General features: G+C 42.8%; 1 protein-coding gene across 6 annotated transcripts in view; it reads left to right on the top strand.

Moving 5' to 3' along the window:
* ptprsa (protein tyrosine phosphatase receptor type Sa) overlaps positions 1-16403 on the top strand; it is a 264863-nt gene extending 248460 nt beyond the window's left edge. For 5 of the 6 annotated variants that reach the window (XM_086162204.1, XM_086162203.1, XM_086162201.1 and 2 more), the window contains 6 exons: positions 1448-1626; positions 2402-2528; positions 2679-2804; positions 5282-5436; positions 9818-9953; positions 14043-16403. In XM_086162204.1, coding sequence (XP_086018330.1) covers positions 1448-1626; positions 2402-2528; positions 2679-2804; positions 5282-5436; positions 9818-9953; positions 14043-14111 — 792 coding nt within the window. In that variant the 3' untranslated portion in view covers positions 14112-16403. The remainder of the gene's footprint in view (positions 1-1447; positions 1627-2401; positions 2529-2678; positions 2805-5281; positions 5437-9817; positions 9954-14042) is intronic. The other variant, XM_086162205.1, reaches the window with a different exon arrangement.
* Positions 16404-17114: the final 711 nt, after the last annotated feature.

The raw sequence follows: 17114 nt of genomic DNA, 5'->3' as shown, positions 1-17114 counted from the left end.
CGCCATCGGAGACAATGGCGAGCTGGCGATAGAGGTCGCACGGGGATTAATAACATTCAAACCGTTGGAGGGATAAGGGAGAGCGGCGGGTGCAAAAGCAGGGCGGGGCGTTTGGTAATTTACCCCCGATGGTGGTAAATCGATGGCGGGCGAACGGAGGAGAGGTTTTCTGGCGAAAGACCCAAATGAACAACCGTTTCCCGACTGATTTTACTGAATTTGGCTGGTCGGTGAGAAAACCATCAATGAGAAAAGGTAAAAACAAACACTAGAAGGATGACGGTACTGCAGCTGTAATAGTCTTACACTATTGTGTGCTTATTTATTCATTTATTTATGTATTTTTAGCACACACCGCCAACTTTTCTCCACCGCCCCATTGTTTGACCCAACAGTGCGATTATCCCCGCCGCTCTCCATGTATTGTAGCCGATGACGAGACGTACCGAATAGATGGAACCTCTATATACGGGAAGGAACTGGCATGCACGAGGTACCAAGACGCCTCGCTGCTCTGCTCAGCGCAACTCGCCAGGTTCTGGCTCCGATCCGTTCACCCACTGCGTTGTCAGTGGTGCAGCTGGGGTCCTCTCTAGTCGTGCCAGGCCACCTCGGCCTTTCCAGGTTCTTTTGTGAAACACCGATCAAAGGCAGGACGGGAGTCGCGGATGAACGGGGGAGCGAGAGGGGAAGGTCTGGCGCCGGTTGCGCTATAGGGGGAATCGGGTTGAAAGAGAGGGTTTTACTAGAAGAGACATTGATAGTTAAATCCTTTTTCATACGTTCAAGAGACGGGACAATCCTGTTTGTGCCACTGTTAGACGCTGGTCCTACCGACTAACCTGCGTCGGTGCGCCTCCAAACCCGTCGTGCCGGCGATAATACCCGTCTTTAACGTTTATTACTACATCCGGACAGCATCATCTGGTGTCGGTGCTCTCGTAAAAACAAGGTCTCGCTGGTTTTCGTTTTTAGCCGAACCCCGCAGGGGCTGTATGAACAAACTGCAAAAAAAAAAAAAAAAAAAAGTCCCGAAGCTTCCCTAAATTGCTTCCCCTATCAATATGCTCTTCATGTTGCATTAGCAGCTGTGCTACCATCACGGGCTAAAGATCAGAGGAGACTGGATGTGCTTTTATTACTCCGTGTCATTTATATTCTGCTCTCCCTTTCTGTCACCTGTCCTCCCCATCGCCGTCTCTTCCCCCTTTTATTGTCATTTCCTGCACTCTTCTCACTCCGTCCCCTCCTCTCTCTCTGCAACTACCACGGCTCATGCTAATTCTTTATCCCTCCATCACTGCCATACCGTAATATCCCTTTCATCTCCCACCCCTTCCACGTTTTATTTCGCATATTCTGCCTTACATATTCCCGTCTGTATATTTTCTTTTCCCCCGATTGTGCGTAACTTTTCCTCGCTCTCCACCCCGTTTTATCCCTCCAGCGTTTAGCCAACTCCAAAGCCCATACATCACGCTTTATCAGCGCCAACCTTCCCTGCAACAAGTTCAAGAATCGGCTGGTCAACATCATGCCGTACGAGACGACGCGCGTCTGCCTGCAGCCAATCAGAGGCCTGGAAGGCTCCGACTACATCAATGCCAGCTTCATCGATGGGTACAGGTAGGAAGATGCGGCGTGTTTTAATGCTAATCAATAAGGGTGTACACTGAGTTCCAATATACGGTGCAGTCAATGAATGGAAAATAGGAAAAAAAAAAAAAATTAACAATACAAAAAGGATAATACGAATAGTAAGATAAATAATAATAATAATAATAATAAGTAAATTTTTTTGTTAAAAAGATAGCGTTAGATAATAAGATAATAGATAATAAGAATAATAAGATGAATAAGATGAATAATAATAAGAAGATACAAAAAATTAAAAGATAGCGTAAGTTAATAAGATAATAGATAATAAGAATGATAAGATAAATAATAAGAAGAAGATAAAAAAAGTTAAAAAAGATAGCGTTAGATAATAAGATAAAAGATAATAAGAATAATAAGATGAATGATAATAATAATAATAAGATTAATTTTTTTTTAGAAAGATAGCGTTAGATAATAAGATAATAGAAAATAAGACTAATAAGATAAATAATAATAAGATAAAAAAAAATTAAAAAGATAGCGTTAGATAATAAGATAATAGAAAATAAGAATAATAAGATAAATAATAATAATAAGATAAAAAAATTAAAAAGATAGCGTTAGATAATAAGATAATAGATAATAAGAATAATAAGATAAATGATAATAATAATAATAAGATTTAAAAAAAAAAGATTAAAAAAAATATATAGCGTTTGGCAAAGCAGTACTTCCTTGCAATATGACACCAATATTTGAATGCAATTGTGGTTTTAATGTGGTGTTACTGTTATTTACATAGGCAACAGAAGGCCTACATCGCAACACAGGGCCCTCTGGCAGAGACTACGGAAGACTTTTGGAGAATGCTCTGGGAAAACAACTCCACCATTGTTGTCATGTTGACCAAACTGAGAGAGATGGGAAGGGTATGGCGGTGACAAACATGCACCATCGTCCACGCTCACCAAAGCTGTTTGATGAAAAGTGAAATAGCAAATTCTCAATATAGTAATCAAGGGAAAATGAATCACAATTTTTTTTTTTTTTTTTTTTTTTTTTTTTATTCCTCCAAAAAGGAAAAGTGTCACCAGTATTGGCCAGCAGAGCGCTCCGCCAGGTACCAGTACTTCGTGGTGGATCCCATGGCTGAATACAACATGCCTCAGTACATCCTCAGAGAGTTCAAGGTCACGGATGCCAGGGTAAGTCGGACTTGAGAGCGTAAAAAACAGAGAAAGTTTCACTCAAATTTACTGTTTGATTTACACTCAGGTCGTTATGTGCAGCAGAGACTTCGAAATCTGAATTTTTCAAAAGAATCAAAAAAAAAAACGATGTAAAGGACACTAGGATTTATGGAGAAAGACAATGATTTTAATGTATGCATTGTGTTGAGAGAGCATAGCTGAAGGTCATACTGGAGGAAACATACTGTCCACGTTCATGTATTTATATCGTGTGTGTGCGTGTGTGTGTGTGTGTGTGCCAACGTGCACGTCGCATGCTTTTGCATGCCTCACCGCTCGCCATCTCGCAACCCGGTCACGTATTTAATCACACAATTTGACACACCGCGCGGGCCCTCGGGTTGTGCGCTAAAACTTTTTCCTGTCTTCCTCCGGTGCGCTCGGTTTTCATTGTGTTGTTGTCTTTGCCCCCCCACCCTTTCATTTTTAATCCTCCAGTTGAGGCAAAAATGTTTTTTTTGTTGTTTTTTTTTTTTTTTTGTCGTTCTTCTTTAGATGAAAAACAAAGGCGGTGAAAGAAAGAAAAATGCAGTGTATCATAAAGAGACAGGATGTACAAAGAGAGTTGTGTGTTGAGTGTAACTTAATAGAATCCAAATCGCCGTATTTGTCGAGCGCGGTAAAAGTCAAAGGAACATCATGGTGAAAGCGTCGCCGACAGACTTCAACAGCTAAGATAGCAACGCTGTCGCGGAAAAGCAGTACGAACATGAATTTCATTGTGACATAGAGCAACAGATGAAAAAATAAAAGATCCTTGTGAAATCCACTGAGAGGGCTTACAAGGTCAATTATTAATTTTCTTAATCTTTTTACACTCACCGCCATAATAAAAGCCGGTATAAGCTCTCTCTTTTTTTTTTTTTTTTTTTTTTTTTTTTTTACGTATTCATTGCTTGCTGCCGAATAAATACCTGCATACCAGAAAAGAAAATTATCTGTTAGCTATCTCTGCCCAGCAGCCAGTGGGAGCAGTCAATAATCATCAAACGCACAATTTGTTCTGCATAATTCAGCACCATCTACTTGATGGTTTCCGGCTACTTTGGGAAATGAAGGTACGGGTAACCTCCAAACATCTGAGCCTGATGCTCTCATCAGAAGATTGCACTGCAAATGTATGTATTGCAAATGCACTGGAGGATAAAGAGAAATAGTCCTTGCATACGTACCTGGTTCATTGTCACCGCTATAACTCCAAAATAACGTTGACCTCCAAACACTTGAGTCCACAATCAACAACTCTGGGAAGTGTCAAACTGGGAAGCACCAGCAAACACACAAGAGCGGGACGGTCTAAAGCCTGGAACTCCCTTTCCAAACTCAAGAATATTCAAAAGTCCAAAAAGTAGCCAATCAGAACCAAGGTGAAGATCTACAGTAGTAATGCTAAGAGAGAGGCATTCAGAGAGTCGCAGCATTTCACAACAATCTGCAACCGGAAGGATCCGTCCGGTCTTTTGGCCGGACCGGATCACAAATGCGGCGTCGTACAAAAAAGACCAAATGTAAGTGCGTCATCCCAGAGATCGAGAGAAGACGACCCAAGTGGCGATTCTACGATCCTACGATCGCATCCCGTGAATTTCTCCCCACATAGTCCCCCCCACAAAAAAATAAAAATAAAAACTGGCGTACGACTGTTCGGACTGCTAATACCAATGCCCAACGGCATTGGTATTAGCAAGCGGTCAGTCGAAAAGTGGTCATTTTAAAAGAAAAGTCTTATTCCACTTAAAATACAAGGGAAAGAACTTTTCTTGACAAGGACAATGTCAAATCCTTTAGCTTGTCCTCGCACGATACAACCCGATCGTGACATTCACATACATTTATCTCCTCGCTCGGCTCTCGCACCACTTTAGTACTCCTAACGCTAAATCAGTATTTTGTCTGACAGACTTGACGAATCATCAGTGATTTGTTTTCCATTTTTATCCGGTCCGGCCTCCCGCCGAGATAGTCCTCGATTTGCTCCTCACCTCCCCTCGCTACACTCATCCGTCAGGTCGGGCCGATCGATCCGATGGCAGGATTATCCTATTCAACACGGTGTCTGGGAGAAGACGCTTCTCATGGCAGATACTCTATTGATTAGCTTTTACTCGGACCTACTTCACACACACACACACACACACACACACACACACACAGAGAAAACAGCGGGATAGAAAACAGACAACGAGGGTAGAGGAGGCACAAGGACAAAGTGTGTGTGATGCTGTGATGCACAGGGAGACCAGAAGGACAAAATAAGCATCACTGACGTTTTGTTTCATTTTAGAAGAATCCATTTAAAAGCTTTGGACAAAAAAAAAAAATGGACTTTAACCTTAAATGTTTTTGATAAATAATGAAATTGGCACTGTTTTTATTTTCTCCTGCGCTCTAGTCGGGTTCTTCACTGAGTGTCCTCATATCTGTATTTGCAGGACGGCCAGTCCAGGACAGTAAGACAGTTCCAGTTCACCGACTGGCCCGAGCAAGGCGTTCCCAAATCCGGGGAGGGATTCATCGATTTTATCGGCCAGGTGCATAAAACCAAGGAGCAATTTGGACAAGATGGACCTATTTCTGTCCACTGCAGGTAAGGCCTCCGAGGGGTTTTAAATGGGTTAAGCTATTCATCCCTGGTGGGAAGGTCCGTGGGTCAGTTGTGACCGAGTGGGATTCCTCCAGGTTTCCTCCCACGGTCCAAAAACATGCATCCGAGCCTCCAAATCAGGGTTGCTCAAACTTTTTTCAGCATGCCAGCTACTTATAGTCAAGATGATCCACCCACAACAAAAATACAAAGCATTTTTTGAATGTAAAACGTATATTGATGGACCTTGCGTAACCGCATGAGCCAATATTGCACAACATGAAAAAAATGAAGTACTTTTTTTTGTTATTACCCAAGTAATAAGTGACTGGGATTTTAGTTCCTTCCCCTTTCTCTTGCTCAGCCGGCTTCTCGGCGGGACGTCCGTGTCGTATTTTCCGAAAATGCCGCTCCACGTTACCCTTTTTTGGTATTGCGATGTCAGACCGGCAGATGAGACCGATACGTTTTAACCCTCTTATTATGTTAAGGGTCAATTTGACCCATTTCACCCATTGACCCAATGGGTCAAATTGACCCTTAACATAATAAGAGAGTTACAAATGTCATCGTGAAAAAATGTCCTCCTCCCATTTCGTATGAAAGCGATAAGTTTTTGTCTTCTTACTTGGTCCTCCACTCATTTTATACCGTTTCTTAAGTTTCTTAAGAGAGTTAAAAATTGGAGGTAATTTGCCGACTCGGATGTCATCTGACCGGCCGCCCTGTTTATCAATCGAGTGACGGGACGGATGATAGGCTGACGTCTAATTTTTTTTTACCTTTGCGATCAACTAGTAGATCACGATTTTTCCATCGGAAAACTCGCTAACTGCTTTAGCTTCGCTGCTTGTTTTGCAGAGCAGACCTTTTCTCACTCGAAAAAGAAAAAAAAAATCTCACCCAGTTTCGCCGCTTGTTCTTCTATTTGCACGCACTCCGACGGCCGACTTAAAAGAACCGCATTTCTTTTTTACTTCGGTCTGGTGAGTGGACGGATCGCATTCACCGCCCGCTCGTTTCGCCATGATAAGGGGTTAGCATGTTAGCATTAGCGTCACTTAACTCCGCCAAACTGTTATTATTGTTATATAGCGTGTACGGGCGGAGCGCGTGCGCAAGTACTGTCAATGCCGTGATTGGCTGCGTAGCGTAATTGCATCGTATCGTACGATTGGCTGGACACCTCGTTAAACAGCAAAATGAAACAGAAAAAAATGTTATATATCTAATAATGGATCGGTTTTCTTGCGCGCTGAGAGTGTGCGAGCAGTGCGCGATTGCGCAGTTGCACAACTTAAGAGGGAACATTGCCAACAAGCCACCCTAAAATCCCGACGCGGGACAGGCGGTATCGATAATGCATGAATGAATGATTAAATATTTATTAAAAGCCGGAGAAAGACATTTATTGTGATCCCTTAACTCGTGGCACCGATGTTGGGGTCGGTAGAGCGTCACCACAAATAAAGATCCGTCTCTCCTAGACCTCCGTAAGAGACCTTCGATCAATAATCGATAAGGTCGAAAGACGTTGCTCAACATTTATAGTGAAATAGCTAACGACGCATCTAAGATGCATTTGTATTATTTTGATCCTGGCGTCCAATCTATGGGTTTTAGATGAAAAAAAAAATAATTTTGTTTGAAAGAGAGACGATTCATCCGGCAGCTTTGAACGTGACGGTGTCGGCGACCCCTCCCCCGTCTGGCAAACATGTTTTACTTTCAGAAACGACCGCGTGTCGCTTTTTTTTTTTTTTTCCACGTTTCCGTGGCAGGGGCGCCCGTTACATCATCAAACATAACGTCACCTTCTTTGTGTTAAAAGCAATGATGTCACAGCCATCAATTGGCGTTCGGGGGGTTGTAAGACGTGTCAGGGAAGCTCCAATAAGTCTGAGTTATTCCTTCTTGCTACGAGGCCGTTATGGGATGTGGAGAAAGAGAGAGAGAGTCGTCTTAAAGGAAAAGAAATCCTTATCGGCAAGAGTAATTGCAGAATCAAATTAGAGGCAGACGCTGACAGCCGACAGCTGCAGCTGTCGCAGGTTCACGTCGTGATCGGCGACGGAATCCTTGACGCGTCGAAGAAAACCCGCCGTATTTTTGTTTTGAAGGAGGATAATTGAAAGAAAACGACATCTTTTTCATGAAGAGAAATGTTGAAATATTGTAATCATGGACGGCACGTTGGCTAGCGGCGGCTAGCCTCCTCGCAACGGGAAAGATCTGCGGTTCGATTCCTAGAGGCGTTCGTATGTTCTTTCGGGTTTCTCCTGCCGCCTCCAGCTTCGTACCACAATCCAAAAACACACAGTCGGTGCACGGAGACTCTTAAATTGCCCTGAATGAGAGGGTGAACCGTCGTACGACTCGATAAAGCGTGAACGAGGGATCCCGTATTTCTCTCTCTGTGATCCCGGTCTAGGCTGAGCTCATTGCACACATGAATTTTACATTTTTTTACCCGTTTTTTTCCCGGCTTGTTTCTCTACAGCAGGGCTGGGCTAACTTTTTGGCTCAGGGGCCGCATTGACTTCAAATTTGACAGGGTCACCGCAAGATACGCTACATCGAGAAAAAAAAAAAAACGCAATTGTTAACAGTACACATCAGACTCAGCTTGGTTTTGGAGGCTCTGACTTTATCTTGCATTTCATGCACAAACCACTTTTTCCCCTGTAGCTTCGCGTCCAGCTCATTCATGTGTGTCAGTATGTCCGCCGAAAATGCTAAATCACAAAACCCGATCTGTGTCATTCAATTCAGGAAAATTCTCAAGAAGCTCCAAAAATGAAATCATTTCCTGTTTCAGCTCCCGCATTGATTGATCCAACCATTCACATCAATCGCCAATCTTTGGCGGGCCGGATTAAAAAGACCGACGGGCCGGATGCGGCCCGCGGGCCGTAGTTTGCCCGCCCCCGCTCTTTAGCTTAGCATCATCCGGAAAGTGTTGAACAGCGACATAAAGGAAACGTAGCTCGGGTCGATTTCACCCCAGCTGTCTCCTCCGTCTGGCGTTGTCATCCCTCCCTCTTCCCTTTCTCTTCCTCCCATCTTCCGTCACTGCCCTTCCCTGTCTGTCAGACCTCCGTCTCTTTCCTAATCCCTTCTTCCTCTTCCTCTCCTCTCATTCTCCAGAATCCCTCCTTTATTCCGCTCCCGTTCTTTCCCTTCCCCTCCCTCCCCGGTTCAGCCGCTATCTAATAGACCCACATGCTTTTTGTCATTAATTGCCTGATTACTTCCTCTGAAAGGGGGACGCCAAATCCTCTCAGTCTGCGGCGGCGAGGCGAGCCTTCAGATTTTAAGCGCCGATCCTCGGAGGGAGAGAGTGAGAGAGAGTGAGAGAGAGTGAGAGAGTGAAAGAGAGAGGGGTTTATGAGTCCGTGTGACAAGCTGTGACTGACTCCGAGGAAGAGGCTTTGGGTGGGCTAAGCGATGGAGAGGGGGCTGCTACCGGGTGGCTGGATGGAGTTTGCATGCGTGTGTGTGTGTGTGTGTGTGTGTGTGTGTGTGTGTGGGGGTGGGTGGGTCAGTCAAAAATGGCTGGGTTTGTTATGATTACATTTTTCAAAAAAAAAAAATCATCAAAAAGATATAAGAAGTCTTTTGTCCTAAGCTGTGCTTTTTGTTCCCTGAACACACAACCACGTTGAATCTAACACACACACACACACACACACCTCAAAGGGGGTTTGCTCGCTGCCATAGCTTTCACTCTTCGTTCAACAAAATAGCTTTTGGAGGCTGGAAGAAGCCCAAATAAAACTGTTGTCATATCAATTATTGTTCCATTGGTGAAGTGGAAGTCATTTCACAGCAAAGCAGCTTAGAGAGGCAGCTCTCAAGTATTTCAGGATTCCAGTTAAGACCCGGACTATATTTCTGGAGAGCAGAGGCAGCGGCAAGCTGCGATTTATGATGCATGGGTGGGGCTTAATGAGAATTTTTTTTTTCGGTTGTTTGTGAGCCTGATTCTGAGACTCCCGTGTCCGCGTGCATATCTTAGTGGATTCCCGGCATCCTCACACGCAAATTGCTTGCTTCCTATCATCACCGTTCCATTACCCTTTCATGAGATTCCCGACTTCCCGGGCGGTTTCCGAAGGGTTCGCATTTTTTTTTGCCGCCATTTGCATCTGTATGGTGTCGCACGACAAACGGGTGTAGCTACAACATTCACGTGAAAAGATTTTGGAATTTGGTTTTTGAATTATGCAAGGATGGCGGTCGGTATAAAATGATTTTAGTTCAGCTAGTGCATCGGGACATATGCCAGACTGCATAATTTAGGACACAATTGAAGTATTTATTTAACGCAAGGAGTAGCCGGCGATTCACTTTTAACATTGCGCTTTGTTTTGTTGCTTTCCAGCGCTGGTGTGGGAAGGACCGGAGTCTTCATCACCCTCAGCATTGTTCTGGAAAGAATGCGCTACGAAGGCGTGGTTGACATCTTCCAGACAGTCAAGATGCTCCGGACGCAGAGGCCAGCTATGGTCCAGACTGAGGTCAGGAGTCACACACACACACACACACACACACACACACACACACACACATACATAGTGTGGTTTTGAGCACAAAAGACCGTGATGGATGAGGAGATAAAGCTGATGTCACAATAATGGAGTAGATTTTTTTTTTTTATAGGATTCAGTATTAACAATGACATCACATTTTCTAAACATTCTGCCGAATCGGTGATTTTAGATCATCTCATGCTTAGATTACAAGTTATTCTTTCTTGCAAAACAGCTTCTCTTTGATCTGCTTTTCAGTCGTGATAAACAACATCCTGGTGAGAAAGTATGTTAGTTTCTCTTTAGTAAACTCATTTGGACATGTTTGTTTGCAGTTTAGGCAACTCGATTTGCAGCAAAAGCCTTGTGAACCTGAAGATACAAACACGCATGAACTCATTCCGAATTGTATAGCTAGCCGTAACGCTAAAAAGAAAAGTAGAGGTATCGGTTTATAAAAGAGGGAAATTGGAGATTTCAATAAGTTTTTGGTTTTAATTGTTTCTTTTTGGTGTCATGGTGCATCGGAGTAGTTTGGTTGTTTTGGTTGTTTTTGCTGTGCACAGAACGGCACAAGGATGAATGGACGAAATGTATTTTCGAGTCCTTGAACAAGTCGTTTTTTTTGGGGGGTTAAGAGGCTGACGATTGGGATTTGGATCACCAAGCAATGGTACAGACGTTTATTTCCAGAGATGTCAGACCCAGAGGTTTGTCAGCGGTTTGGCTGTTATGGAGTTTGTCCAACAACAGCAAGCTAATTTTGATAAGTACCTCCAAGTGATTCATCTGCACAATTTTATGAGGCTCTGTCAACTGATAGTGTTTTGAGTCGTTTAAGCAGAGCCAGCAAAATGTCATTTAGAGATATATATGAACGATCTGAAAACTTAAAGATTTATTTGTTAGCAGCCAAAGGCAACTGATAATTTGTCCTTTCCTCATATTGAATAACACCATAAGAAATTCAATGGTTTCTTCACAATGATTGGAAACACCCCTTTGATAATAGACAGAGCAAAAGTAATTCCCCTTCTCTGCACGGCAATGCTGTTGGACGTCGACGCGAGCCTTCTTCTTTCTCGGCAGAAATCCCGCGTCCCGACCGTCTAAAACCTGACAAATTGTGCCGCCGGTCCCGCAGAACCGAAAAGCATCGGCGCCTCAGTTTAATCTTTTGCGTCGCCCTCGCGTGTGTTGGTTCAAATCAAAGTGAGGGCTGCTGATGACGCAGACGTGAAAATGTTTGCTGATTTTGTGTCTCGGAGAAAGAAGAGGTGCCCGGGACTCTTATTTCGTTGTCTCGGGGTCAGGCTTATCTGTAGTGGTAATTGTTCTTATTGATCTGGTTAAAACTGCTGCTTCAGTTGAGTTAATTGCCACTGGAGGTATTGGAAGTCGTTAAACTCTGGTTTTATTTGTTTACATATCTTTATGTTGACTTATTTGTCGGCCCGACCCTTGACCGGATTGTTGTGACCCCTCTGTTGTGCCCAATTCGCGCGATGTTGCAAAGACTTCAAATCTGAAGTCTTCCTCCAATCTCAGTATGCAAATTCCGACGCTACTGTCGCTTAGCAATGTAGCAGAAGTGAGAGTCGTAGGTTTTATCTTCGCAGCACCTTATCTAGAGGATTTTATCCGTTTTGGGCGATGTAATCGAAAGTCTAAATGTCATGTATGAACGTGATATTTCGCTAGCAACTTCATCTGGGTATCACAATTAACTCCTAAAGCAGGGGTGGGCAAACTTTTTGGCTTTTTTAAAATTTGACAGACGGGCAAGAAGCAAGAAGATTAGCAAGAAGATGCTGACTTTTGTTGAAAAGATAAAATAACAGATAACAGTTGCCAGGAGGTTCGTAAAGGGTTGAGCGAGGTTTGTTGAGGGTTAATATATCGGTAAATACCATCAAAATGATCACACCTCTACTTCGCGGAAATTCACTTTTCAGCGCACATATCGTTTTTTCCCTTGTAGCTTCACGTCCAGCTCACTCATGTGTTGTCAAGTAGCTCCAAAAATGAAATAATCTAGTTTGAGCTCCCACATTCTGTATCAATCTTTGGAGGGCCGGATTAAAAAGACCAACGGGCCGGATGTGGCCCGCGGGCCGTAGTTTTCCCGCCCCTGTCCTAAAGGCTCCCCCGACTCCCCTAAATGTTAAAAACATATAGGGTCTATTTATATTGACGTCAGTACATTGATACTTTTTTCTCCAAGACAATCCATGGGTTAGTCCACACGTCTTATCTTGGTTCATGCGAAACTAGTTCAGTTGGAAAAAGAAGTCAACCGCAATTTTATTGCAGGTTGTCTCAGAGCCTAAAGACGTCTTCTGGTCCGCTTATCAGCTCGCCAGGGATCATTTTCAGCCGGCCTTGAAGGCTCAGAGCGGTCAAAAGGCTCTTGCGGTTCTGCAGTCAACAGCCTCGGGGATAAGTTCCTTACCATAAAGCCGCGACAGACGTATAGACTTAGGCGTATTGTTTAGTTGACCCTATACAATCATGGGGCGAAAAGGTGTGCCGTCAGCATTGCTAAGTGTAGAAAGAAGACCAAATGAACTGTGCCGTGTTTGTTGGAGAGACATCAGGGTTATTCACCGGGGCCGGAGATCCCTTGTGAGGCTACAGAAGCAGGTAATTGAAGAGAACAGTTTGCTTTGCCCGAGGCTGTTCGGTCACTCGAGGAGCGGCTATCGCATTTATCGGCAGCGAGGCGGGCTGCATTTGAGGAGCACGTTTTAGAGTTTTGGGGAGACGGTATCTCGTATGTTGGGTGTCGGGCAGATTAAACCGGGTCGAAGGGACGCCGGGTCACTCTATGGCATATCTTGTGTCGAATACCTCCCGGAGGGAGATTTGCATAGACCGGATTGGAAGCGAGTTAAAGAAATATCTATATTTGCCGCCTTTAAACCCAGAGGCCGAAGAATATTTAAAACAGTGACAACCATCAATCGGTATGTTTTTTACCAACGCTCCTTCTATTTCCTCCCATTAATTCATGTGTACAAATTTGAGCCCAGGAGTTTTGTTATTGATGAACGTGGTTGTTTACAAGCTATTTTAAGGAGTCTGCTTCTAAACCAGATTATGTGTGAATTTAAAAGCATTAAAAGTAATATCCCTCAGACGTCAGTTATGATGGAGGAAAGTCGTGCCTCGCGGTGCCACAGCTGAGGTCACCCTGTCTTCCCTTGCTCAAAAAAAAAAAAAAAAAAAAAAAAAAAAAAGCTTGCACAGACCATAATCCACAAGGTTGAAAACATCAAACCAGATTGTTACGGTTGGTTTTGGTTTTACAGCCTTACAGTAGTTTTATAGCACATGGCAGAAAAGGTAATGTAGCAGGTGTTCTGCACGCCTGTAGGGAAATGTACCCGAACGTCTATATTTGAGGATGGCGGTTGTGTTTGGGCAGTCCGCTAGTTTCCCTTCAAGACAGGAGCGTCGATCCGATCGTTTAACCCGCTCGGCTAAAAAAAAAAAAATGGAAAATGGGTTTGTTGACCTGGCAGGCAAATCGTTATTGATATTGTGTCTCCACTTAGAAAGAAAATAGTCTCTGCTGATTTTTATTTTATGTTATTCCTGTAACGGTGTACCGGATTTAAAGCCAAAACTCAAATTATTTAAGGCAGAAATAATGAAGGTTTATTCATTCCAGTTCTTACATGATGTTGTAGTTGTTTTTTTTTTTCTCATTTTTTTTTACTCCCAACATAATGAAGTACAAAAGATGATTACATTTTTGGCTTTCTTTACTTTAAAGAATAAAAAAGTAAATGCATTTGGATTGTCTCATGTGCAGTTATCCCGTTAGGCAGTACATTCAGCTTTGAACTACCAAACTCTGTTTGGAAACAGCAGGGGTTTTAAGTGTTTGGAGCGAGTTCACTGAAATGAGATAATGAAATGTGCCGTTTTCAAGTGTTCAAAAACAAAACGAAAAAAAAAAAAAAAACATCACCAGTCATGAAACCAAAACGCTGATAACATTTTTTTTTTTTTCTTGTCTCTGATGTATTTTCCTGCATATGTTTGTGTTTTTTTTTTTTTTTCCCATTTCAGGATGAGTACCAATTCTGCTATCATGCAGCTCTGGAGTACTTAGGAAGCTTTGATCACTATGCAACGTAAAAGCCATCTCTTCCCCCCCCGAGAATCCCGTCATCCCCTCGACAGTCCCCTGAGCCATAGATACTTGAATTTTGAAAATGACGCTATCAGATAACACCACCGTTAATTCAGACGCATCGAACCGGATCCCATCGTAGATTTTTTAGACCACGACGACCGCCGAGTTTAGAACGATTCCAATTCGACCGAGAAAAACCCCTCGGCGACGAGACCGGGATCATCAGCCCCGACCCGACCCGTCCCCCCCCCCCCCGACCCCTTATTATCAAGAAAAGCAGATCCTGGACCAGGAGAGGAAACGGTCATGGCTCAAGCTGCGAGGCGGGTATCGCTCAAAGTGTCGGACTCTTTTTTCCTTACCTCAAGTGTTTCAATATGGAGGACGTTGTAAACATTCGTGGACATTTCTCTTTTCAAAAAAAAATATCTTTGTGACACAACCGTTCCGAGCGGCCGATGTTGATGATGATGATGATGATGATGAAGAAGAAGAGGAAGATATCGTGGAGAGGCAGACGGATGTAGCCAAGACGGGGGGGAACATTCTCGTGTTTTTGACATACCTGGATGTAAAGGTTTTTTGTGGGTTTTACATTTTTTCCGTGCGACGTTCGGGGAAAACGTCCCGTCTTACGGTCGCCCGCGTGACATGGCGGTTGCCTGGTCGCCCCCAAATAAGAGGAGACGTGATAAGAAATCGGGAAACCGACCACCGGGAGGCTTTGATCCGATGTTGGGTAAACGTTGGATTTTTTTTAACCTCCCCTTCATAATTTGCAAAATTTGTCTGTTTCTCTTTTTTTTTTTTTTTTTTTTTTTTTTTGCCAAATGCTCAGATTTTACCAGTTATGCGGGAGAAAGCAATAACACCCATCTTCGGAAAAAAAAAAGCGGTTTGACGAATCGCAACCTCTTTTCTCAGTAAGCAGAGAAAAGGGAAATAATCCCTTAAAAGATTATGTTGTTTTTATGAAATCATCCCGTCGTGGGAGCTCGAGGTCGTCATAGGACGATTCGCTTGATAACATCTCAAGCTATGTAAACAAGGCTCTGCGTTATTAGCATTAATATCCACTCGTTCATTATCTAAACCGCTTATCCCGTCGGAATCGAACCTGGGAACAAAGACGGAGAACCGACAAAAATTGAATTTATTTTTTCCTTTCCGTCATCTTCAACAATCCTCCGATTTTAATATCAGTGCGCGCCGCGTGAGCGTTGGGTAGCAGACAGTTCAGCAGAAAAAGACGCTTCGGTTTTTTTCCTCCGTATCCCAAGTGAAGTCTCATTGGGTTTATGAAAACAAAAAGCAGACCAGGCAGCCGCGCCATGACGCCATGAAGGAAGTCTCCGGTACAAATTGCTCACTTGGAAAAGTGAAAGAGAACTTTTGAGAAATGAAACCCCGACCCCCGGCCACCCAGCTCCCCCCCCCTTCCCCGAAAAAAAAAAAAAACAAACAAATAAACTGCAGGTTTGACGCACTAATGTAAATGTGTTGGATAAAAAAAAAAAAGAAAAAAAAATCAGAACATTTTTTTTTTTTTTTTCCTTTGAAACACCAGGTTTTTTTTTTTTTTTTTATTTCGAGATCGGCGCCCCGGCGCGCTCGTGTGTGTGGAACGGTTGGCGTGCACGACAAAAAAACCCGGAGCAATGGACAGAACTGTGTGTAATCTCTCCGTATTTCCAAAAAAGCCTTATCGCTATTGTAACATTATGGAAACATTAATGTTGTATTATGATGACTTATTTTGCATTACATAGTTGACTTTTTTTATTATTTTCATTTTAGTGTAGGTTTTTATTTTCCTTTTTTTCCTTTTTTTTAAACAGAGACGATGTATCGCGTTTTTTTTTTGTTTGTTTTTTTTTAATTAGCGGGAAAAGAAAAGTGCTTATTTGTTCATATTATGTTGAAAAAAACATTCTATTTTTTCACTGTAGAAAATGTTAAGTATAACATGTCTGTGTGTATGTGTGTTTGTATGTGTGTGTATATATATATACAAATATATATATGTGTGTATACATGCATACTTACACGGCGCATTCACACAGTCATATATATTTAAATGCAGAATATAAATATATTTCCAAACGTAGGATGAATTCAAACGCTCCTTATCCTCTCCTCTGTACCAGCCGCTGCTCCCGTCGCTTTCTTTCACTTCCTGTTTATTTTGCGTTCGCGTGGAAACCCCGTGTATTCCTGAGGCGACGGCAGGGCCGAGCCCGACGTCCCCATCCCTCCATCCCTCCATCCCTCCATCCCTCCATCCCTCCATCCCTCCCTCCGTCTTTCTTTTTTAACCTCTACCTCTCTGGGTAGGTCCCGTACTAAAGGATGAGGAGACGCCATCTTCAAAATCTTACGAAGATGTCCGCGCTGGCATCGACATGTAGGCATTAGTCTGTCCTTTTCTTCTTTTCTCTCTTTTTTTGTAGCAGCTGCCGATAACCCGGTCCGCAGAATATCCAAGAAAAACTAAAAAAATCAGAAGGGTTTTTTTTTGTTTTTTTTTTTGCTTTCTATATCAGCCCAAGTTGATGTACTGTACCTTTTATGACGTGTACAGACTAACCCTGGTTTTTAAGAAGATATGTACGTTCTTTCTCCTTTTTTTAACTTTTTTTTTTTTTCTTTCTGACATAACGTGGTAATTCATTTTGTTAGATATACACTATGATCTACATGTAAATAAACAAATATATAGATTATATGTATTTGTAAATCATTTGAGCCTCAAGATCTTATACATGAAAGTGGGGACGGAATTACAAGGGTTTCCTCATATCTAAATTCTTGGTGTTTGTAAAGCTTGTTTTCTTCTCCCGAAATGTTCTCTCTCCGCTCCCCCGATCGTCAAATAACTTCTTTTTTTTTTTTTTTCTGCCTTTTTAAATTCCCCCGTTAGCTGTTAACACTGGGGAAATTTGCCCGTTTGGTTTTTTTTTTTTTCGTTTGTTTTTTTTTTACACCTCAATGAGGGTACGAAATGA

Source organism: Fistularia commersonii, chromosome 16 (genome assembly GCF_037954325.1).
Source record: "Fistularia commersonii isolate RoL2024-O1a breed Wild chromosome 16, RoL_Fcom_v1.0, whole genome shotgun sequence".
NCBI lineage: Eukaryota > Metazoa > Chordata > Actinopteri > Syngnathiformes > Fistulariidae > Fistularia > Fistularia commersonii.
The sequence above is the reverse complement of the archived record's forward strand: the minus strand, read 5'-3'. Positions and strand labels throughout refer to the sequence as shown.